The sequence below is a fragment of the Stenella coeruleoalba genome (assembly GCF_951394435.1).
Source record: "Stenella coeruleoalba genome assembly, chromosome: 8".
Taxonomy (NCBI): Eukaryota; Metazoa; Chordata; class Mammalia; order Artiodactyla; family Delphinidae; genus Stenella; species Stenella coeruleoalba.
This window is the reverse complement of record NC_137154.1, coordinates 3,248,329-3,272,760: the sequence shown is the minus strand read 5'-3', so window position 1 is coordinate 3,272,760 and position 24,432 is coordinate 3,248,329. Positions and strand designations below refer to the sequence as shown.

The window sequence follows — 24,432 nt, the reverse complement described above, 5'->3', positions numbered from 1 at the left end:
TTTTGGCTGCACTGGGTCTTCGTTGCTGCATGCAGGCTTTCTCTTGTTGCGGCAAGCAGGGGCTACTCTTTGTTGCGGTGCGCGGGCTTCTCATTGCAGTGGCTTCTCTTGTTGCGGAGCACGGGCTTTAGGTGCGCAGGCTTCAATAGATGTGGCACGTGGGCTCAGTAGTTGTGGCTCGCGGGCTCTAGAGCGCAGGCTCAGTAGTTGTGGCTCACGGGCTTAGTTGCCCTGCGGCATGTGGGATCTTCCCAGACCAGGGCTTGAACCTGTGTCCCCTGCATTGGCAGGCGGATTCTTAACCACTGCACTACCAGGGAAGCCCCAAAAGTATTGTTTTTATAGCAAAAAAAAAGGAAATACTCTATAAGATGGATCAACAAATGAATGGATAAATAAATTTTGATATATGCATATAATAAAATACTACTCAACTGTGAACACAAATGATTTAGAGATGCATCTGTCATCTTAGATGAATCTCAGAAGTCGTATTGGAACAGCTGCAGAGTTCATGAATGCCAGTAATCAGGGTACTATCGCTGACGATGGCAGCGGACACAACTGCGTGGTGAATGAGTGCCGGGCACCATTCTCTTTCTTTATAAGGATTGTGGGTTTATCATGCATGAAGTAGAGACCAATTACATAAGGCTTTCAAATGTGCACGATAATACTACATATTGTTTATGGACACATACACAAGCAATAAACATATAAACACATCCATAGAAATGATAAACGCCAAGCTCAGGGCAGTGGTTACCTCCGGGTGGGAGGAAAGGAGGAAGACTCTGGAGGGAGGGTGCAAGGGGCTTGGACACCAAACACCACAGCTACCTGTGGTGTTTGTTGTCTTCATTTGGGTGGGGACCTGGGTGCTCCTTTTTCCCCATCCTTTTGGCGTGTCCAATATATTTCATAATAATTTTAAAAAGAGTAAGACTAGTACCCAGCAGTGTGTAGAATGAGGTATATTTGGGTTTTTTAAATGATTCATACGCACATGCTTGCAGAGGTATGCACCCGGCCAGGAAAGAATCACAAGGGATCTTTAATAGGCTTTGGGGTGGGGCCCCGGGTCTGGGGAGCCCAGTGGGGCAGGGAGACATGCCTTTTCCTGATTTGAGTTTTGTACCACATGTATATTTACCTCCTGGTTAAATAAATAGTTTAGCCTGTGTGTGTGTATTCCCTTTTGCATTGCCAAAGAATTTCCCATGCAGGACCTCATCTGCCCCCACAAAGGTCCTGGGGCCACAGGGATTGTCAGCCCATATTTCAGATGGAAACACTAAGAAGCCCAGAGGTTGCTTGGTTCATTGGTGGTTGGTACAGGTGGGAACCGGGCGGCCGGTTCCCAGATGAGGAGGTCCCACCCTGGAGAGTAAACCATGGTTGGGGGGTCACCCAGGGCAAAACCACCGGCCCCTCTGCTCAGGAGGATGGAGGCGGCCTCGGGGTGTTCGGTGTGGCCGGATGGGCTGCCCTCAGAGGTGTCCCCATGCAGGCTCGGCAAACTGCAGGGCCACCGCCCCTGGGAGAGTGGGGGGCGGGGGCATGCACTCAGTGCCACACAGCCAAATAGGACGCTGTGGCTCTTCAGCTGTACCCCGACGCTGCACAGCTGGAGGGTTGCGGGCAAGTTTATTCTTCAGGGAAGAATATCTCACCGCCATTACCACGAAGAGCTGGGGGCACTGCAACCCTGTAACAAGCCTTGGGGGAAGGGAAAGCAATATAGTGCAATCGCATCGTGATTGGAGAAAGGTGAGGGGATGGGTGTTGAAGAGAGGGAAGGCGATATGTTCGCCTAGGTGCTGAAAGTCTGGCGGCAGGACTGCAGTAATTCTTTCTCCATATACACCCACTGTGGTTGTGAGGCCCTGAAACTCAAAACGACAAATCTATCAAGACAATGACCTTCAACAGTGTGCTCCTCCTAATGGAAAAGCGGGGGTCGCACGGCTGTCTGAGCCCCGCGACAGTGGAGTCTCCCTGGCCTGGCAGCTGAGAGTGGGCGTGGGGACAGGTGGGGGCGGGGGAACATGGGCCTCGCCGAGGAAAGGGAGCCAAGGTGGAGCTCTCGGTTTCCTCCGCAGCGGCTCTCCCCGCTTCCCCCAGGGCTGGCTCCTGGAGAGCACCTGTAGCTCCCAGGCCCCGCTGTGGCTAGGAAGGCCAAGACGCCCGAGTCTCCAGAGCCGAGGTTCCGGGTGGGCGGGGCCGCCTCGTCCATGGCCCGCCTCCTGGCCTCCGGATTGGTCAGAAGCTGCCCGGCCTACTTCAGGTGGGCTAATCATGGATTCACACTTTGCCGTTCATGATTGGTCCCCATGGGGCACGTGCCCCGCTGTCCTTTTTGGCCAGTCGTGATTGGCTCACGGGGGCACGTGCCCTGCGGTCCTTTTTTTGCCAGTCGTGATTGGTTAACAGGGGGCACGTGGCCCGCCCAGCGTTCTCTGCACTCTGCTCAAGCGTCCGCTCAAGGCAGGAGCGCAGGACCTCGAGGCCAGGCTACGGGCCTGCTGGGCCCACTGGCTCCGCTGCGGCCGCTGGGGTCCTGGGGCACCGGTGCAGGCCCTGGGGACGGCGGCTGGGGTGGCACAGGCGTCCTGGGCTGGAGGCGGTTCCGACATAGGCCGTGCCCAGGGCGGGCGGGGTGGAGGAGGCCGTCGAGATGGCGCGCGAGGCCCCTCGATGCCCGGCCGGCCCCTGTGACCTCTCTGCACTACGTTTTCCGGCCCATTTCCACCCGGAGCCTGGCAGCGGCTCCCGGGGCTACCTGGGGCCCCCCAGGGAGGGCGCAGGCCCCGCAACCCCGGGCGCCTTTGTGGTCCGCGGAGCAGTTCTCCGCCAGCGGACGGCAGAACGGGCGCCTTCCTCCAGAAGCTGGGAATTGAGGTAAGTTAGCCACACCCCCGGTTCTGGGAGAATCACTGCGCTCCCAGCCCTGGCCCTGGGGGATTCCGTCCCCCCAGCCATACGAGTTCCCCCATGGTGCTGGTGCTTTCTACCTGCCTGGTGCGGCCCATCCCGTGTGGCAGGCCCGTGGCGGGAGAGGGAGAGGGCAGGAGGAGATTGAGCCCGGGTACCGGCCCAGCGCCGTCTGCTTAGCCGCTGGTGAGGGATTTGGGAAGTGTCTCTCCCCACCTGGTGACCCGCCGCCTCCCTGGGGAGGAGCTGCCACCCCCTCCACCTGGAAACGGCTCTGATTTCTGCCCCAGCAGCCGCTACTGGGGCAGGACCTGGGAGGCATATTAGCTCTAGATAGAGGAGCTGCCTGGTTTCACGGGGTGGCGGGGCCGCAGACGGTTAGGACGCAGGCTGCAGAAACATGGGTGGGCCAGGGGGAGGATTCGCAGTAACTTTCCGGCCCAGGGGTCAAGAAGGGTCAGTACAGGGGCAGGCAGCGCTCGGGAGGAGTGGAGGCACTAGGGAAGTCTCTGTCTTTACCAGGTCTCTGAGGACCAGATGGAAGCTTCCGGAGCCAGAGTGGCTGCAGGATGGCTGCGGTGGGCCCGAGGCTTGAGCGGCAACTAGGGGCCTCTGGAAGAAGGCCTGTGCAGACATTGCCTTTGCAGGGAGACAGCAGGGCATGAGGTAGGCAGAGCTCCTGTCTTCGTGGGGCTTATCTTCCAGAAGTGTGTGTGTGTGTTTGTGGGGGGCAGATAATCAGTAAGCAAATTAATAAGCCAATCTGAGGTAGTAATGAGCGCCGTGAAAAGAGAAAATGGGGAGATGTGAGCGCGTGGTTGGGGCGATTCTACTCGCAATCCGGTGGTCCAGGCCACGCAGAGAGGGGGAAGAACGTTCCAGGTTCAGGCACGGAGGAGGCCTAAAGGTGGGAATGCAGCTGGAGCAAAAGGTGAGCAAGGAGGAAAAGCTTGGAGAGGCGGGCGGGCCCAGGTCACTGGGACGCTGGGGGCGCGCGGCTGGATGGCGGGGCTGGGAGCGGCGTGGCCGTTTCTGTTTCTGTGTTGCCACTGCTGTACTTTGTGTTATACCCAGTCTTCTCCTTTTATGGTCTCCTTCACTGCCCCCATAAAGAGCCCCCACACTCTCCACTTCGTCCTCCTGGTTGCTGCCAGAAACAAGCTGGTCACTGGTGCCTGTGTGGGAGAGGGAGAGCTGGGCTTTCCTGGCGAGCCTGTGGGGTGCTAAACGTTTCAGGCCATGTGGTTTTCTCCAGGGCCTTGATGTCTTCATCAGGGCCTTTGTGGTCACATTTATAAACTCTTGCTTGAAAAAGGAGCCTTTATTTTTAGCTTGCCCAGATGGCAGGCTCCAAGGCCAAGGCAGGAAGCCGCGGCTCCCTGCTTTTGGCTTTATGAAGCTTCAAAGCTGTGTGGGCCTGGTAGACTCATTTTCAAACCCATTGTGCAGCCCGGTGACTCCTTTTCAATTGGCCTTTGTCTCTGCCACTGAGGGGGGTTGTGAAGGGAGAGGAAGGGGCTGCCCCAGTTCTCACTGCAAAAGGAGGCTGCTGGGTATGGGAGAAAACACACTGGCATTGGGGTCAGGTGCTGTGTCAGCCAGGAAGCTGCAGCTGCAGGCAATAGAGGCGGGCTTGGGCTGACTTAGGCCACAGGAGAACGCACTGGGAGGAATGGGGGTAGCTCAGGGCCGGGGCAGGAAGAATCTAATGGGAGGATGGGCCGGGGCCGCTCCCTCGGTAGGACTCACGGTCTCCAGCTGCCGTACCCCGCAGGAGGTGGCATCTGCTCTCTCTGAGCCTCTGTTTCCTCGTCGGTAAAGGAGATAATCAGCTTTGAGTTGGAATTCTGATGGGAATAAAAGCAGATGCCACGTGTCACGTGGCTCAGAGCTGGGGGTCATTTTACAAATATCATGTCTTTGCTCTGTAAAAACCTGGGATCCTGAGGTCCAGGCTTCCCTGATTCTAGCCAAGGGAAGTGAGGCATCCCGGTTGCCTCTGAATTAAATCTCCCTTTCTCACAACCCTGAGGGGTTTCAGCTGGGAGGAGCCCCCAGCTTGCCCAGCCTCCTGGACCCCTGGCTCTTCGCAAATGCACTTGGAGGGGGGCAGAGTGATGTGTCCTTGTCACCAGTGGTGGATCCTGACACAAACAGCGCTCCTTGGGGTTCTTCCCTACAAGTGGGCGTAGCTGTGGAAGCTCTACAGCACGTCCTGGTCCTGCGCTCGCTGTGGACCTTGGCAAGACTTTGTCTCTTTATCTGTAAAATGGGGCTGTTCGTTCCTGCCTCACAGCTCTGTTAGACGCTCGGGGTGCAGTGCTCTGAATGGTGCCTGGCACGGAGAGATTTACTATTGTTTCCAGCCTGTACTCCCTCTCGGGACTGTGCACAGAAATAATGGATTTCTGCCTTGTGCTGTGGTCTCGTCCCTGGAGCTTTAAGGGCTGTGTTCCCTTCCTGCTCTCTGTGTTCTGGGGTTTGAAGAACACATCTAATTCCGTTTAAGTTCCTTGGCAAGGAAGACTGAGTGGGCAGTGGCAGGATGGCTTGAGGTGTTGGAGCGTCAGAACAGGTGTGCCGGCCACCAGGTGCAGGCGAGTGATCAGATGTCTCTGACCTCAGTCCTGCTCACCCGGCTGTTTCCTGGGGCCCCATCTCACGCAGGGCCCAGGGCTGGCCTGCCTGTCCGTCTTGCCCAGCGGCCGTGGTCGGTGTCTCACCCCTTTGGCTCTTGGGCTGGTACATGCCTCCATCAGAGGCCGCAGCAGCGTGTGCGGTAGCGCCCCCCGGGAAACCGGGCCGTGTCTCCCCAGCCACCCTGTTCAGATTCTCCCATGGAGGCTACGTTTGTTGACTGAAATGAAAAAGCCTGGGTATCTGGTTGCCTTTGGCCCGGTGAACAGCAGCACCACTGATAGTCTTGGGAGGTGAAGAGGCACAGGCCCCTGGCGGAAGAACCCAGAGGCGTGCCGTGGACACAACATGTGGCGTCTGCCCTGCCTCCGGAAGGGTCCGGCTGGCTTGCCGAGGGACCCTGGAAGATGGGCGGCACCGCCCCGCGGGCCTCACTGTTGCTGTGATTAATCTAGCCCCAGGCAGGGCCGCCGTTCTTCCTACATCTCACACCCAGCTTGCACAGTGACAAAGGCTGTGCAGGGCAGCGTAACGTTTTAACTTTGAGCGAATGCAGACGATGGCCTTGAGAACTAGACTGATGTACTTCTCACATTGTCTTTCTTTTAAAAAAACAAACAGACTTGTGTTGCCACGCCTATAGCTTACGAAAAATGGAAGTAATTCTTTTGTGATGAGTGGCCTTGATCACCAAAAACAAACATTTTATTTTTCACAAAACGTGGAAGATGATGGATCCGATCGGTACTGCTGATTGGATAAGCATTACCAACAAGTACCACTCGGGGGCGACACAACACATGGGGAAGTAGGTCTGAAAGCCCAGGACTCTTGGTAAAAATGTCATTTCCTTTTCCCTGGAAGTTCTCAACCATGTTTTGTATTTCAACTAAATGAGAATACTGAAAGTGATATAGTAGAGAGCACTTTTTTTTTTTTGAGGTACGTGGGCCTCTCACTGTTGCGGCCTCTCCCGTTGAGGAGCACAGGCTCCGGACGCGCAGGCTCAGTGGCCATGGCTCACGGGCCCAGCCGCTCCGCGGCACATGGGATCCTCCCGGACTGGGGCACGAACCCGTGTCCCCTGCATCGGCAGGCGGACTCTCAACCGCTGCGCCACCAGGGAAGCCCTAGAGAGCACTTTCAATGGAAAATTAATTGATAACACAATCTTATTTCAATTTTCTTTTTATTTTTTAACTTAAATGACTGTGTATATCCCACAGTCTTATGATGAGGAAGGCTCCAGAATCATGTCTAGGTCTTCTCAACATTTCATTTCTCGAATTGTTCTTTACTTTTCGTTGTGCATTGATATGGGCTTCTCAGTTCAGAAACCAAGGCACTGTAACTATTTTATCAGCTACATTAATACAGTGAAGGTATATTTACCCTTTCATTAAATATACAGCATTTGAGTACAATATGGTTTTATGCAGATCAGGTTCAAAACACCCAAGGCACACACTTTACTTTTTTTCCTTTTTTTTTTGTTTCTGTATTTATTTGAAGGCTTATATTAAAGTTTCAGAATTGCTATAAACACAGAGTTCCAGAGTAGAAGCAATGGACAGTGACTGTTGTGATTTTAAACATAACACGGGAAAGACTGTGAAATGTAGAGACACGTTACAGGAACAATAAAGAAACAAACCACTGATACAGCGTGGATTATAAATTGAAGTGATCAGATCTGCTGAAGTCTGAGAAACAAGCCTGGAAGCTACCCGCCTCCCCACAAAGCACGGGCAGGCCCGTATGCATGCAGCCGCTGTGGTCACCCAGCCACTGTGGAACTGTCACCTACTTGCGTGTGTACGTGGATATCTACAAATACAGAAGACATTCCAGTTCACTGGTTATTAAAATGCATCAAATAAAGTACAGATAAAAGAAAAAGTCTTCCAATGTCTGTTTTTTTCTTAACAAGACGAACAGATACATTCATCAGGAAGAAGTGGTCTGGAAGAAACCACTGGACAGTGAAGATGGGGGTGGTGGCTAGGGTCTGGGAAGAACCATTGGATGGTGGAGCAGGGGGACTTCAGGGAGGGTAAACTACAAAAGGTACGAGGCTGAGATGTTTTCAGGAACATAGAAACAGAGTGGCTGCCGTTCAAGAAGAGAATGTGCCAGAACAGAAGGAACTGTTCAGGAACTAAAGACAGTGACTTTTCACTGCTGTGAGGCGGAAGAGGTTCAGTATTGAAGTCGAAAATACGCTTCCCTCCAGCAGAAGGGATAGCCCGTGTCTTCCGGGCTCAGTTCTTGGCCAGAAGACGCATTCTCTTGCCTCGTTCACCGAAACGTTGTGGCTCTGTGTCAGCCGGTGGGGCTGCCTGGCTGGTTGTGCAGACCCCACGGCAGGAAGACCGCCGCCGCTTGTGCCCTTGGGGGGAAGGCTTGTATCGGGCTCGCCCTCCGGGCCCCTCTGCTTCCGTCCCAAACAGACAGGAGCGCCAGCATTCGCAGATGTCCGCCCGCCGTGACACTTCCCAGTTCTGAAAGAATACTCGTTTCCACCCATACACCGAGAAAGCTTTAAGGAAGTGGAACCGAGGCAGATTAGCTCACCGAAAGGAGCATCTTCACTCTTTGAGGAAAGCTACCGTCTGGTCAGCTTCACAGAGGTCAAGTGGCTGGATTGTAAGCTTGGCAACTTTTTGTTTGATTCAGAAAGTTTTCACTGTTTTGCAATCAGAACCACAACCTTAGTGCAATAGTATATTTATTTTTTTTTTAACAGTAATTTTGGTTGCCATACAAGAGATTTAAGGATTGGGAGAAAGTGCAAATTACAGGAGCTCGTTTTTCCTTTTTGTTTTTAATAAGGTCTAAAAAGAATAAAAGCACAAAAGTAACAGAAACACAGATAATGCGAACACGTTACACAAACTGTAGTGTGAAAAGGATCAGCTTCTAAAAAAAACAAACAAAAAAATTGTTAATGGGAAAAAAATCAATATTTGTGGCCCACACGCAAAAAGTCATTGCCAGATCACCCTGGGTAATGCTTGCTTGTTCAGTAACTCAGGGGAAAAAAAAAAATCACCGTTTTATTAACTAAAGTACCACAAATAATTCACTTTGTGGTATGTAAAGTTCAGCAAATCAACAGTCACATTGAGTCAGTTTTATATTATATGGATTTACTTAAAATGTGCACAGACACCCTGGAGAAGGTGTCTTGGCACGTATACATAATTTACATCTTGAGCAATTTTGGTTTTGTATACACAATATTACAGAAACTAGGCATGTAAATGCAATTTATTTAAATTACAGTATATAACAAAAGTGGATCTTTTTAAAACCTGGAATAGTATTAACATGATCTTTATATGAGCAGTTTAACATCTGTTTCACCATTAAAGAGGGGCACAGGGTAGGGCCTGGTCCTGACGTGTCCCAAGGGGGAGAACAGTGGGCGGTGGCTTAAATGAGGAACTATTGCTTTCTGTAGCAGACCTGGCGAATGGAGCTAGAGACTGATTCATCTTGGCAATAATGTGTATATTTTGTCGGTCAGGGCAGGTTCTGATGGGGCCTGTTACTTCTCTACAGTAAGACAGTGTGAAACAACCAATGTCACCAGCTCTTTTGTCTCTCAGTCTGCTTGCTTCTGGTCAGTTGCACGTGACTTGAAGTCTCTTTAAGGAAGGGAGTAGCAGCCAGCTCTCACCTCCTGGTTACCGAAGTTCAGTAACCCCAACGCCCCCAAGTTGCCGTTGGTTACCGTCTACCCACGGCCTCCTTTACTCTCGTCCTGTCTGTCTAGCATTTTGCCTGGCACCGAGCAGAGAGGTAATACCAACAGTAGGCAAAGGAGAGAAGAGCCACGGTGAGGTGGTGTACTTAGTGGGTTTTGCAGTATCACCAAATGGAAGACAGATAATGGCCAAACCACCATTTTACATTTTCTGAACTATCGGGCATTCTCAGCAGGCCACCTGTAGTATCTTGGCTTGAAATTTCTCTAGGGTAAGATTTGTTCATCTCATGATGGAAAAATTGAAAGTACACGGAAGTAAAGCGCCTTAATACTCAATTGATTTCAAGTTGGAATGGATCATTCAGATGCAAAGATGGACCTGCAGAAGGTTTTGGAACAGAAGGTCCAAAACTCACTTTCCAATTCAGGGGCACGTGGCTGGAAAGACGGGGTGTGTGGTGAGCGTGTTTGTGTTTGGAGAAACTGCTGCATTGTGAAACACAACCACTTTTGAAGAAATAATTGTCCTTCGATGACGAAGTTCTAGCAAAGATAGAAAATATAACACAGCTCTGCTGGTTCAGATGCATCCAAATAAGGTTGATTTAAAAAGGTCATACTTTTATAATTATTCCACAGAAATAGTATTATTAAATCACAAAAGTTTTTTTTTCTTTAACTTTCTAGCACTGAAGTGGCACAAAGGCTGCCTAGTAGACCAGCCACTTTTTTTTCTTAAAATATTGTGCTTATAAACTATCTGTACAACTATTGAAACTTGCAGTAAAGAAAGAGATTTTAAATCGCTAATTTTACGCATTCATTCTAGAGCTGTTCCAGGCCTCATCAGACACTTGACTGTGAGCATAAAGGAAAAAGGAAAAAAATCACGTTTGTATAATTAGAGATGGGCTAGGCTAGTTCTGAAATCATAATAAAAGCCAAAAACCTGACATTCGAGCTTCTTCCATACGTGGGAGAGCATGCTGACCCCTGACTGGGTGTCCTGTGGCTCGCGTGCCGGTGGCGACCTCCCTTGGAAATTAGAGGTACTGTTACAGGGGAGGGGCTCCAGGGGAAAGAATGCGGCAGGGCCCAAGAAAGCCTTGCCAGAGGCCTGACTGGCAGCCCACGAGACCTCTTTGCTCTGCCCTCCTTCCTTCATCTGCATTGCACCCTCACCCCGGGTTCTGTCTATGCGCCATGCCCGCTGGGTTTTCAGAAAACCTGCTGTACTGTTAAGACAAGCTGGTGGGATTCCTGGACGCTCAGAGGAAAAGGGGAGAAGCCCCTAAGTACCCTCTTCCTTGGCCTCAGGGGGGACAAAGGGGCTGTCTCAGCCGCGATGCTTCCCCTCGGCCGGGCTCAGAACTGGGGGTGGCCGCGGCACACGCCCACCGTGAGCCCTGTTATCCTGCGTGTCAAAGTGGTTGCTCGCCTGCTCTGATCTTCGTAGAATTCAACACGCTTTCGATTTTAAAAAATGCCCAAAGGCAGAGAAGCCCCTTCCCCCGCTCCTGGGGAGCTGCTCCCCTCCTGCGGACACTCTGGGCACAGCAGCTGCACGCCGGCTGCTTCCCACGGCCAGGTCTCCCTCCTCCTTGGAATCGTGACTTTGTGCTTTGACTAACTCCATGTGACATCTGTTTGGCCACTTTGGAATTATGCTAACAGATTTGCAGAAAGAAAGAAAGAAAGCTAAGCAAAGCTGGGCACGATCCCATTCGGACCACCCACCACTGCCAAGAACCTCGTGGCCAGAGAACCCCGGGTGCATGTCGGAGGAGACAGGGTGAAGGATCCACGGGAAGGAAGCTTCTCTGCCTTCCAAAGGGGCACCGGCTACGCACATCCGCGGGCGTCTCGCTGCGAGCCAAGTCCGGGAAAGAAAGGAGCACGTGGGCTTGAGTGCCCTTGAGGGGCCGCAGGCTGAGGAAGGCCTCGCGCCCGGGCCCGGGCGGAGCTGCCGGACGGCAGAGGAGGCCGCGGGAGGTATGTGTCTAGAGTGCAGTGGTGTCTGCCTGCAGGAGCAAGGGGCGCGCGGGCGGCGGTGGGCATCTCCTGGGCCTCGTGAGGTCAGGTCACCTGCGTGCAGGAGGCAAGCCGCGCATCTTTCCACCTTAGATTAGAAGCCCTCCCTCCCCTGGTCCCCTCTTTGACAGAAACAGCCCAGGGAGCCCACACAGAGAGCCCGGGGGGGGGGGGGTGTTGAAGGCCTCTGCTCAGCCACGCCAGGGACACAGCATTTCTCTGGGTAGCAGGAGACCAGCCCGCGGGGCGGGCTTGGCGCTCACCGTCACACACGTCAGTGCAAGCCCATCTCTATTTATAACAAGGGGTCTGTAAAGGTGAGAAGCAGCCACCCTTATCTGTCCAGCAGCTGTTTCAAAGCCCTTTCGATGTTCATCCGGTGCCCGACTCGCGTCACGCCCAGATCTATGAGGTCTTCCTTCTGGAGGTTTGGCAGGTGGCTGCCGTCGATCTCGTTGTCCATGAAGGCCTCTTTATGCTCACCCAGGTTGAGGCTTTCCAGCCAGTCCGCCACGTCTGGCTTAGTCCACAGGTGGACAGGTTTAGTTGTAAAAGGCTTATTGGAGATTGGCTGCTGCAGTATGGAGGGGGATGGCGACCTGCTGCGTCCCGCTGGGTTCAAGCCAAACAGGTCCCCGGGAGGGGGCTGGCTTGGGAGGCCGAAGACATCCGAGAGGGTGGGAGAGGGAGCCGCGGCGGCAGCGGACAGGGGCGCAGGCAGGATCTCTTTGCTCAGCTCTGTGGGCGAGACCACGGGGCTGGGGGCACGTCTTGGTCCTGAGGTCCTGCTCTCATAGTCTGGGGGCCGGCTCTGCAGGGTGATGGGCTGGGAGGTCCCAGGGCGAACCGTGAAGGTGACCGTCGTGCTCCGCGTACCTGAGACAGTGCTCATGACCTCTGGGCCTCTGAAACGGCAGCAACAGAGAAAACCATCACAGGTCCGCTCACAACGTCCCGAGGAGGGGGCGGGAGACACCCAAACCACAGCAGAGCGTCCGACTGCAGGTGCGCTGGCAGTGAGCAAACGCTTTGCCATGCCGGGGGCGGGGCGGGGGGACACGAGCGGAAGGCACCAGAGCACACGGGGCGGCCACTCACCGGAGCCTGGCAGGTTGGGGGTGGGGGGGGCAGGGAGACCTGGAGACGGGCCCGAACCAAGTCCTGCTCCCTGGCCGGGGCGTGTCTGTGCCACACCAGTACCGCCTGAGGATGTGGCATCTTTTGCCTCAATTTCAGCAAGCAGAGGGGGGGGCACCCTTGAGGAGAGACCCTCCCTCTTAACTGCCTGCCAGGCCTGAGGCTTTTTGGCTTAGAAGGACAAGTGCAGGGAGGGGCACCTCGCAGGCTGGCCCTGTTTCAGGAAGGGGGAAGCCCTGCGGCTCCCTGGGGGCGCTCATGGACGCCGCCGTGTCAGCGTGAAAGGGTCGGGGTCGGGAGAGGGGCTTTATTAGCGGGCGGGAATGAGCCGCAGCCGCGGGGCCCAGTCTGTCCGCGCTCTGGACTGGCCTCCTGCTGCTCTTTGCTTTCTCTGCCGCGGGTGTGTATTTGCGTGAAACTGCCAGTTGGTAACCGGGTGCCTCTCAGCCTCGTGACACTTCCCCACTCAGTGCTACGTCGAGTACGGCATCTCCGTGTGAGGAAGCAGCAGCAGGTCGGGGGTGGGGGGGGACCTGTGCCGACTCAGGCTTCGATCTCGTCCCGAGGAGGAGCATTTCCAGGGGCAGGGGGTGTACGCGGCTGGGCCCGCACCCGCACAGGGCGTTCAGATACGGCTTCCTGGAGGGCCAGGGGCTCCAGGCCCGGGTCTGTTACACGTAGGGGGCCCCTGTTGAGAATTTCCAGGGGCCTTGGTTACTGGTTGTACTGGTGCACTGGGCACCAGCAGGTAAAGGCAGCCCCAGGCGAGACCCTGAGGATGCCTCCTCCACTACTGCCAGGCTCGCTACTCAAAATCAAGAAACGGTCCAGGGCGTCACCCGCAGGGAGCGGGGAGCCACCCCTCTGGCCCCCAGACCTCGGTCCTGGAGAGAGAGGTGGGCCGTGCGCACGGCGGGCATTTAAGAAACCTGCAAACTCCGGTGCTCAAGTAGGGCTGAAAGATGCTCCCCGGTTCCCACTCCGGAGGCCCCGCGGCTGTGGGCACACCTGTCTGGGGAAGGCTCATTTGAACCACTCTGATACCACAGCTAAGCTGAGATGGTAGAGCAGCCCCACCCAGAGGGGATTTGCGTTGTTTAATTAGGACCTTCAGGGGAGGGGTTTTGTGAAGCGGGCCAGCATCTCACAGGAGCACGCGGCACTTGCTCTAAGGTGACTTTGCGTGGCGCCGGGCCTGTGACCCTGACTGGGTCGACTGGGGCGGGACAGTTGGGAAGTGACCTTGTTCACCGGCTTTGTGCAGCAGAGGCAAGTTAATCCCCCAGAGTGACAGCAGCTGCTTTAAACCCAGGCAGCCTTTAACAGGGGGCCGCTCTGAGCCAGAGGGTGGGTGTCAGCACCACCCTCCTGTGGGAACACCCCAGCGAGTCCCAGGTAGTTGGGATGTTTTTTTTAAAGGAAGGCTCTGCAGGCAGCTGTGTGTGTCGTCAGAAGCAAACAGATGGGTGGGCAGTGAGAACGAGGGACAGGAGAACACACCAGAGAGAAGAGGTTTCTGCACGCGGCACTTACTTCTGTTCAGCACGACCCTCTTCTGTTACCACCCATCATGGGAGCAAATGGAAATGACAAAATGGAATGGGTTGAGACAACACTGCAAAATTAATTACAGTTAAAAAAAAGCAGCTTTTTTCGATGGATGAAATTAAAGCAATGGCACAGATGCTGGCTGGGAGTCTACCCGCGCTGCTCCTTTTCTGGCCACGGAGTAGAGTGGGCAGTGCACAGAGCTGCCCGGAAGAGAACGTCAAGAGGGGCATCACTTTAGCGTTTAGGATGGGAAACTCACACCTGTGCCTGCCTTGGCTGGGGATGGTGTGAATATAGAGAGAAACGTCCAGGAAGGTGTTAAGAAGGAGAACGACGTTAGCCTCTGCTTGGAGCCCCTGAGAGCCAGTCCATAGCTGACACCCAGACTCGGCTTCCCGGGCTGCCTTTGTCTTCTGCAGCTCAGGAAGGACAAATCAGCGTTCCTGGTGGGGGGAGGCCGTGCTTTGCGTCAAGTCTACACCGAGAGAGGAGAGCCCGGCAGCTAATAAAGGGGGTTGTCAGATCTGGCCCCATACTTGGGGCCACCCACGGCCCTGCGGAACGTCGCCGTGGAAAAGAACCAGCGTGTTTGAGGAGCTGAGTGGAGGCCTGCCCGGGGCCGGTCCTCCCTGCCCTCCTTCTCAGCGGTTTGATTGACTCTCAGTTAATCAGGCGGATATCATTCACTGGATCTCCTGGTTGCGGAGATCGTTATGTTGCTAAGCAACCACCGGGTTCCCGGGTGGAACACGCAGGAATCTGTTGCCCCGATTTAGAACACAGACACACACACACACGCACACACACGCCCTCTCTTGGACTGTTACTCTCTATCCTGCCTCTTAAATCCAATCCATACGGGAACATGAGGATTAAAACAAAAATGGAGGGTTAACTGACACCCCGAGATGCACTGTTATTTTATCGTCAGCCCGAGTTGACCGGCGTCGGGGAAGTGAGGACTCAAGTCGCCTTTGCATTGTGTTTACAAATGCAGTTCGGCCGTCGAACAGTGGCTGGCTGTGGGCCGGAGGCGCTCAGGGGGCCGGCGCTGGGATTCTGGACCCTTCCCGCCCGAGCCTCCCTCCAGCACGCCCGCCGGGCCTCTGCCTCCCAGTGGCCGTAGGGTCTTCTTGAGGAGCCCCTGTCTTGCGTCTAAAATAGCACTTATTTCCAGACCGCTCTCTTCTTGGTTTCTACCTTTATAGCGCCTCCAAAGGTCGGTCGTTCCAAAGACAGGGAGAGTGGCCCGAGGCGTTAACAGATCTGCACAAGGCCTGAGCCTGGCCCTGGTTCCCGGCTCTGAGCACCGCGAGCCCCTGTGTGTCTGCGGTCCCGGGCCTGGCCTGCAGGAACGGCGGATGGATGTGGGAAGCTGGTTTCCCAGATCAGGAAGTGACGTGACTCGGCCAAGCAGATGGGGCTGGAACTGGGCGGGGGCAGGGGGCTGCCTCGGCTTCAGCAGCCCTTTCGACACATCTGAGCAGGTGGGAAGGCACCCAGTTTTCAGCGGGAGGTATCCATCCCCGATACACTTCGGCTGAGTGGTCCTGGCGTCCAGACTGGGAAATGAGAGCGTGAGAAACAGACTTGAAGGATAAAGTGCCGCAGCCTGACCAGAAGAGCCCCTTCACGAACCCGTGTACGAGGAGACACGCGACAGCGAGCTTCACGACCACCCTCCCTAGTGTCCACCGCCTTATCCACGATTTCAGTCACTGACACTGCCTGAACGTTTCAGTTGCTGCCGTGAAATGGTAAAGCCTCCGTGACGGCGCTGACGTGATCAAAGTGTCATTAAGCAGCTTCTATTATCGAGTCAGTTTCGAAAAGTCTTTGCTCTGGGACCGGCTGGGCAGAGGTCATTTTTTAACAACTCAGATAGATTTATTTTAAAACCGAGAGGCTCTCAGGATAATACTGTGGAGAGCCAGTGAGGAGCTGGTGCCACTGGCCAGGCCAGGCCAGGGCAGCCGGAGGCCGGAGGGCATCACCTGAGAAGCAGCCAGCGCTCCCCTGCAAGCAGCCTGAACCCCCAGGGGACCTGGAGCGCCGTCGCTGCCTCCGGGAAGTGAAGGCCATTCTGGATGAACCGAAAAGAGCGAGGCGATCGGAGGGGCTCCTGGGGGCTTGAGCCGATGCCGTGCGCCCTGGACGGAGGCCAGTGGGTCCCCCGCAGGCATCCACTCACTGCTCTGATACTCCTCCCAACAGCCGGAGAATGAAAGCCAAACCCAGACTGACCTTCTGCTCCCCTGGGAGTGCTGACAAAGAACAGATGCCTGGGCTTCCTAGGTCAAGCCCCTTTGTTTTGTGTCAGGTGCCATCATCTACCCGCTGTCTCCGGAGCAGAGGCCCCCGGGACCCCACATGGGCCGGCTCGTGGGCTTCCCTGTGTCACTGTGACCCACCTGACTGCATAGCTGCTGGGTCACCTTCATGGAATGAAAGTTCACACCAAGCCTTTGCTCAACCACTCGGACGCACCCCAGCCCTTCCCCTCGGCACGCGGGAGCCCTCCGGGACCCTTCCCCCGTCAGCGCTGCCTCTGGTCTGGCCGGTTTCTTCAGCGTGGAGAGCACTTGCCAGTGCCTGGGCTTTGTGCTTGCTGGTCCGCTGGTCCTGGTGCCCGGGATGCTCTGCTCCTGCGTTTCCGCCCAGCTGGCTCCTTTTACTCCTTCAGGTGGTTCAGATGCCACTTCCTTGGGGAGGGTCACCTCCGTCTTGCCCATGGTCGCTGACTCGTTGGGACATCTTCGTCCCTTTGCAGCGCCCGCACCCTTCGGGCTCGCCTTGTTTACTGTTTCTTATCCATTCCCCCTTGAGAATGGAGCCCTTCAGAGGAGGAGAGACCTTGAATGTTTTCTTGTTCAGTGAGGAATCCTGGGGCCCGGCCCGGCGCCTGGCACACTGAGGTAACCAGTAACCCCTGGTCCAGTGAACGGTTCATGACTTAAGTCTGCGCCCAGCTTCCCGGGGCCCAGGCCTCCGTGACTGTGCACCCCTTTTGTTACTGTCCTCCCTCAGGTCTGACCCTGGGCTCCTACCAAGAACCCGTCAAGAGGCCACGGGGCTGGGCTGTGGCTCGTTTGGCTTCCCAGCTCTGTGACTTCATGGAAAACACCAGGTGCTCTGAAACGAGGCGGACGCTGCTCGTGTGTCTAGGTTTCCAAAGGGCTCCGCACGGCGGGCCGCCCGCTGCAGGGCAAGGCCGTGCTCGTTGTGGGTGTCGGCCGTGCCCTGGCGCCTCTCCGGCCGTTCACGGTCATCCTCTCGAGCTCTGAGCTTTGCAGGGAAGGTCCGGGCCTGCAGGACGCCAGGCGCCGGTGCCGGGCCTCCAGCCCGTGGGGTAGCTTGGGGCGGAGCTGGGTAGGACAAGCAGCCGATCACCCCGGAGGCCTAGTTCTCAGGAGGTGTTTCCAGATCAGGCCTGGGGGGAGGCCGCAAACGCTGGGCCGTAAAGAAAATGACGTGATCGTCGTCTTTTCGCCAGCGTGTCTGTAATCAAGATGTCGGCAGAGCCCGCGTCGTCCCTGATTTCGGGGGACACGTGATGGCAGCAGAAACCCATGCACGGCTCAGGTTAAGTCAGATGTACCCCAGTAAGCGAGGGCCTAGTCGTCCAGTGTCCTCTCTTCCCCGACCCTGCCCAGGGTCACCGCACCTCAGAGTTCAGAAAGGACCCGAGGGCAAAAGTAACTTACCAAAGGGGCAGGTTCACCTGAGGTTTCTGCCCTCTTAGCGGACAAACGATTGTGGAGCAGCTCAAAGAACTGTCCCTTTCTTGGGCGATCAAACTTCTTTCTGTGGAAATGGGGTGTCTGCACTGCCGCCTGTCTGTCATTTCAGAGCGCGGCCGGTTTTCAGTTTTCCCTAGAAAAACTCATTTCTTTTCCCTCACTAGGAATTTCCTTCATCCAGTTTCTGCCTCATTTTGCCCAGGGCCAAATTCACAGCTCTTAATTTGTAGATGCATTTAAAAGTAGCAGTGAGACACCCAGGCAGGTGAGCCCTGGCTGGGGGTGTCCTGGGCTTTGTCTGCTGCATGAATGGCTGAATCCCAGGCCTCTCAGTGAAGGCACGACCCAGCGAAGCGGAGGCCTGTCCCGGGGAGTGTGTGAGTGTGTGTGTCTGTGTGTGTGTGTGTCTGTGTGTGTGTGTAGGAAAGTGCAGCTGAGTGCTGCCTGCTCGTGAGAAAGGCCTGGTGCCCGGTGCTCGGCCACCCCCCCGGGGGCTCTGCTGAGGACCTGCCCCTTCTTACCCTGGTCAGTCCACCTCCTGGCTGCAGCTCACGTCCACTGGGCTTTGCCCGGTGCGGCCGTGAGGTCGGAGAAGCCGGAGTAGGCAGGCGAGCGTCCAGCTTAGTGCTGGAGTCAGTGACCGACCTTCCTTCTCGTCCTTGGGCCTCAGGCCGACCTGTTCCTGGTCCAACTCAGTGTAGCCCTTAGCAGTGAGTAGGGAAGGGGAGGGGACACCGCCTCGGGGAGGTCACCAGTGCTGGAGGCCGCCCGGTGACCACCCTTGCAGATTATCAGTCACCAGGTAAGCCTGAGAATAGCCCTGTCCCGGTGAGCTCGGTTAGGTAGTGGCGCCTTTCTTCCAGGCTAATCCCTGGCTCCAGCGAGAGGGGCGGAGTCGAGCCCTGAGGCAGCTCCGGAGGTCGGAGTGCTTTCGTGCCTTCCAGCTGAGTGCCCATGGCCAAGGGCTTCACCTCTGACCCCCGGTTCACTCATCTGCACCGTGGGAGCAGGTTCAGGCCCTGCCTCCGGTGCCTGGGCCGCGTGATGCCCGGCATTTGGTGAGTGCATGACAGATGTCACCTAGTGCTTGTACCGTGATGGACTGGGGTATAAATAATAGAAGACACGGGAGGTGGCTGTTCCGGGCAGCTGGGCTTGGGTCGGACAGAATCGGTCTTGCAGCTGCTCTCGAGAAGTCCGACAGGATTCTGCCCGCTGACCCCTGCTCTCAGGCCCCTCCCACCCAGGGAATCCCTAGAGACACCTGCAACCCGGAGACGCCCTCTCCTGTGAGCCCCAAGGAGCTCACCCAGCCAGGAGAGGAGCTGGGGAGGCCTACAATCCGATGCCGTTCAGAGAGGCCCCTGGACTCGCGGGTGGGAGTGCTCCGGGGAGCGTGGTGCTGTGCGGGCTGCCCCACTGGCCAGAGCAGCCCTAGCATTGGTGCCCTTCTGCATCTTCCATACTTCAGACATCGCTGGCGGTGGGAGGTGCCAGTCAGAAGACCTTGGCCTGGTCCTGGCTCTGCCTTCTGCTGGCTGTGCACATGGACAAGCCACCTGGCCTCTCTGAGTCTCCATTTCCCCTTCTGAAAAATGGGTATCATTATACATGCTCTCTAGCAGCTGTTAGAAAGATTACTCACCATGTCCAAGTGTTCTGTAAAATATGAAACACAGTGATGAAGCATCTTAATTGTTGTATCTCTACATAACCTAGCAGCTAAAGACCGGTACTATTACGTGACGGAGCCAGTTTTAAACATTTCCTTGAGACTTCAAAGCACGTAATACTCATAGGTACGTGTGTACGTACGTCCACCAGAAACGGGGAATTTGTAAGGAATCTGTTCAGCTGGAGTGCCCTTTGAATGCCACTAATGATGGGTGCCCCATTAAAAGACGGTAGTGTCGGCGTGCTTCTCTCTACGGAGACTGGCCCATCAGCGTTCCTCGGAGGAGTAGTGGGAGCTGTGCACGTAACTTACGCCCGCACCGAAAGATAACCGGGAAAGCGGTGGCTCTCAGCCTGCTCTCAGGACCTGACCGTAGTGCAATACTGCTGATTAATGGACTGAGATGTTTGAATCCAACGCCTGCCCAGCAGGAGTATGAAGAACGACTTCATTAGTTGAGATGATGAAACCTGAGAGTAAACATCAGTGGGGGAACCTGAAGGGCCCTGCTGCCTGGGGACCCAAGCAGTGGTGTGTGTCTTGGGCGAAGGGAACCGAGAACCGTGAGTGATGGCTGGAGCACCGGGCTCTGGCGAGGGTCATCCACCAGCTACAGGTGGGGCAGGGCGGGGGGGCCTGTTACAGCGTGGCGTGCCTTGACAGAGCCCTGGAGTTGGGTTTAGGACTGGCCCCCCACGTGCGACCCCTGGTTTCTAGGCAGTGCCTTACGCTCTGCCTGACGTGAGCGCCCACGCGGGGAGGACCGCATGCTTTTCTTCCACGATGTTCGCCGTGGGTCAGGATGGGCTCCAGGGTTGCATTTCACTCAGAGCTCACTAGTGGATCTGCAACCCGGCCCCTCCCCGGCCTCAGACCAGTTAGTGACAGGAGGAGGGGAAAAGAGCCCCTCACGCACATGTGACCACACACGTGATTGCACACACGCTGCTCACGCGACCCCCGGCCGGTGCACCCCTCCCCTGCAACCCCTGGGTGAGGCTCCAGAATGGCCTTTGGGGTCCTGGCCAAGACCTGGAGGACGCGGGAGGGAAGAGCAGGGCTCCTCCCTGGAAGCCACGGCGGGGATGGCCTGTCTGGCAGTGTCTCGTTACGCGTCTCTACGCGGGGGCCACGTCCTGCCGGGCCAGACGCGCTCAGCTCTGCTGCACCGGCGTCCAGGGGACGAGAAAGGGGCACATGGGCGCACGACAGAGGCGGCCGACACAGAAGGCTGGCATTCCCTGTCCGTGTCCGCTTCCGTTGCTCCCAAGGGCGTTTCCTGGTCAGCACTGGCCGGCACAGGAAAGCCCAGCTCGGGATGGTCTGCGCCCACGCCGGCCGCGGCACTTACCTTGGAGCGAGGCTGGCAGGCTTGGATCCCGCTGGCGAGTCCAGTCCTTCCCCCGGCTTTGCCGTTTTCTCTCGGTTCATTTGCTGTAGGATTGAGTTCAACTCACTAATCACGTTTGCCTTTGGGCCGGAGAGAATCGGGCTTTTGACCTCCGAGATGTCACCCCACAGCCTGGAGGTCCTCGGCTGGATAACCTTTGTGGTCCCGGGCTGGGCCCCGCCGGGGGGCGGCGGGCGTGCCGGCGGGGGGACCACAAAGCTGTCCACGTCCTCCTCCAGCAGCGCGTCGTGGTAGAGCGCGTTGCCTTTGTGAATGATGGGCTTCATTTTTGGCTTAGGAGGTACCGGGGGCTTGTCAACCGTGAACGCTTGCCCGTCTGCATAGACTGTGCAGGTGTCCACGTTCTCGCCGCCCTCGGAGGACAGGGTGGAGATGCTGGAGACCGTGGAGATGGTGCTGGTCGTCTCGAGGTGGTGGTCGCTGCTGCTCCGGCTGTCTGCCTCCTCGATCCCAGAGTCCGTGACGGCATCGAAGCTTTCGGGGGGTGGCAGGAATGAGGCGGGCAGACAGTTCGAAAGGCCAGCTGGCTTCTTACTGTCCGCGGAGTTGGTGGGCTGGCTGGAGTTCAACGAAGGGGACTGGGGGGCGTCGTTTTTCTTCTGCTTGACCAGGTCTGAGAGTGCGGGGACAGAAGCAACGCGGTCATCGGGGATATCAAAACTGTTTGCAAATTCCAGGGGAGGAGGCAGTGGCTCTGTAAAAATAAAATCCTCATCCAGATCCACGGATGCCAGAGGTGGGGGAGGGATGCGGAACGGCAAGATCACCGCCTCCTCCACGGAGCCCGCCGCCACGACGGTCCTGCCGGGCGCGGCGGCCGCGGGCTCGGGGCCAGCGGGGATCGGTAAAGCACCTTCAGTTTCGGGAACGCCTTCTGGCACCTCGGACGGCGAGCGGTCCGGCTTTGTTTCCGCGTCGGCATCCTCGTCCTCTTCCTGCAGGAAGACGTCCGGCCTGGCTGCGTCCACGGTGTGCACCATCAGCAGGCCGGCCGACTTCCGCTGCGACGCATCCGCGATGTTGGTGGGCGTGCCCTTCTCGTCGCCCTTCCGCTCCTTGCCCAGGTCGGCCTCGTACTTGTTTTCCGTCTCCTGCCGCCTCAGGGGCCCCCGCGTGTTCTGCCTGGTGACCGGAGGGAAGCCTGCTTCCCCACTGGGCCGCATTTTGGTGTCGATGTAGAGAGGTTTGTTGAGGTCGGCCTTGGGGGCCTCCCCCTTGGGGCCCTGCTGGGACTCCTTCAAGGCTCGGTCCCTCGCGGAGAGCGCCAGGGCCAGCGGGGAGCTCGGGTCCAGCAGCCTCCCCGTGAGCGGGTGGACATAATTCTCGGGGCCGGCCGCACTGCTGCTCTTGAGGGGAGCTGCAGGGCTGCTCTCGGGCCCCTTGGCTTTGGACGTGGAATTCAGTGGCCTGCCGGCCTCACCCTGAGCTCCGGCCTCGCCACCACCCACAAAGTGGTTCTCGGGCTCCCTGGTCGCCGCCCCTGGCGTGGGTGACGACAGCTGCTCGGTGCCGTCCTCCTCGCCGAACCCGCCCTCCTCGGGGAACTTGGAGGGCCGTGCCTGGGGGGCGGGCAGCCCCAGGCCCACGTCCTCGTCCCCCAGGTCCGTGGACAGGAAGGCCGGCGAGTTCCTCCTGGCCTCCAGCCGCTTCTCCCGGTCGCGGACGGCCCCGGCGATGGCGGCGGCGAAGGGGCTGCTGGCGGTCAGGCTGTCGTCGGGCCGCAGCTGGCCCGGCTGCTCGGAGGCCGGGGGCTCGATCTCCGTGCTGCTGCCCTGGCTGCTCTTGCCGCTGCTGCTGGTGGAGGGCTCCTTGACGATGATGGTCGGGATGGGGATGGAGCACGTCTTCTCGGGGCTGTCTTCCACGTTGGACTGCTTCACCAGCATGCCCTTCCGCCTGGCGGGCTTGGCGGGGACGTAGACGGCTTTGCTGGCGACCTTCCCGACCTCGGAGTATGGGTTTTCGGGCATCTGGCCCCTCTTGCCGCGGAAGGTGGCCTGGGCGGCGGCGTTGCGGCTGTAGAGGTCCTCGGAGTCCAGGGAGTAGCGGTCCAGCTCCCTCCTGTGGTACAGCCCCTTCTCCCTCAACATGGTGGCCACCGTGTCGGAGCGAGCTGCCGGGGACACCTTGGCGGCGGAGTTCTGATTGAACGCGGGCTTGATCGTCCCGTAGACTCTGGGAGTTGGGGACTTGGGGCAGTTGTAGGCGGTGGGGGAGGGTGGGGGAGGAGAGGGGGGCACCGACTGTGGCGGAGGGGGGATGTCCTCGGAGGTGTCCGGCATGGACAGGCTTCTGGTGAACTTGAGCATCGGAGGGGCCAGAAATTGCCGCTCTTCCCCCGTGATTCCTACAAGTAGAAGGCAGGTTTAGATTTAAATCACGGCAATGACGCACACCCCGCTAAGCTCCTAGGATGGCGCGACACGCCGTGTCTCTGCAGACGCACAGAGAACCACGATGCACACTGTTCACGGAATGCAGCACGAGCCACGATGCCGAGGGGTCACGGGGCCCATTCGGAGCCAAAGCAGAAGGGAAAGGCCCCGCGAGGCCCGGAGTGCGTGCTGTTGAGAGAGATGGTGCCCAGAGCGACGGGCGCGAGCCGACTCCCCGGGGTTCGTGTGCGCACGTGTGAGCGTGTGTCGGGGGCCGGGGTGGCCTGCATCAGGGGCCATCCATCCCTTCAGGCTTGGCCAGGGCCCCCGGTGGGAGTTTTCAGGTTTGGGACTGAGGCTGTTGAGCTGCGTGTCAGAAACGAGGGCACAGGGAACACAGGTGGCTGCACTGGCTCATGGGACGCGGATGGTGCCGCCGTCCCGGGGGCTGCAGGTATGCGGGGAGGCCTGGCGCCCTCGAGCAGAGCCCTGTGCGTATGGAGACCCTAGGGTGGCCTCTCCTGCTCGACAGGAACCCGTTTTGTTGCCTGACTTCTCTGGGCCCCCGAAGGGTACTGGAGCTCCCCAGGCCCTCAGGAGGGTGGCTGAGCGGCCCTGGCAGGAGAACGTGCTGCACGCAACACGCCAAGACCCTCTAACCCAAGACCCCAGCCCAGGCCGGGAGCAGGATCCTGACCACACACTCGGCCGCCTGGCCCAGCGAAGCCCTCTGGGTCCTAAGACCCTCTGGGCTGGGCCGAGGGGCCCGGTGGTTTACTACGGTCCCCACTGACCACGGTCCGAGTTGGAGGACTGGACCTATGGAGCCCGTGGGTGTTGGGTGAGAGAGGGCGCTGAGGGGCCCGCAGGGGCGACGGCCGCATCCGGCCGCGTCGGGCCCCAGAGCTCTGGTGTGTCCACTGCGTGGACTTTCATATTCTTTCCGATACAAGATACGAAAACATCAACGGAACGCACTCCGGACACAGGAAGCAGCACATGGACACGGACGCTGACAGATGTCAAGTACGAGGGTCTTGCGTGGGGGGCATGCAGGTTTTTCAAAGAGGTAACAAAACGAATCACTCCAAATCAAAAACGCTCCTAGGACAAACTACAATAATTTATTCCAGTGAGAACTTCCATTCGATAAGGGTATTCCAAATTTCACATACTCCTTGTGGGAGGGCGTTTTGGCATCGCAAAGATGGTTGCTCAGAGGCCTCTCA

At 57.1% G+C, this 24,432-nt stretch overlaps 1 protein-coding gene across 2 annotated transcripts in view; it reads right to left on the bottom strand.

Moving 5' to 3' along the window:
- Positions 1-4,275: 4,275 nt before the first annotated feature.
- SHANK2 (SH3 and multiple ankyrin repeat domains 2) overlaps positions 4,276-24,432 on the bottom strand; it is a 552,956-nt gene continuing 532,799 nt past the window's right edge. For both annotated transcript variants that reach the window (XM_079928829.1, XM_079928828.1), the window contains 2 exons: positions 20,769-23,175; positions 4,276-12,219 (listed from right to left, as the gene is read on the bottom strand). In XM_079928829.1, coding sequence (XP_079784955.1) covers positions 11,649-12,219; positions 20,769-23,175 — 2,978 coding nt within the window. In that variant the 3' untranslated portion in view covers positions 4,276-11,648. The remainder of the gene's footprint in view (positions 12,220-20,768; positions 23,176-24,432) is intronic.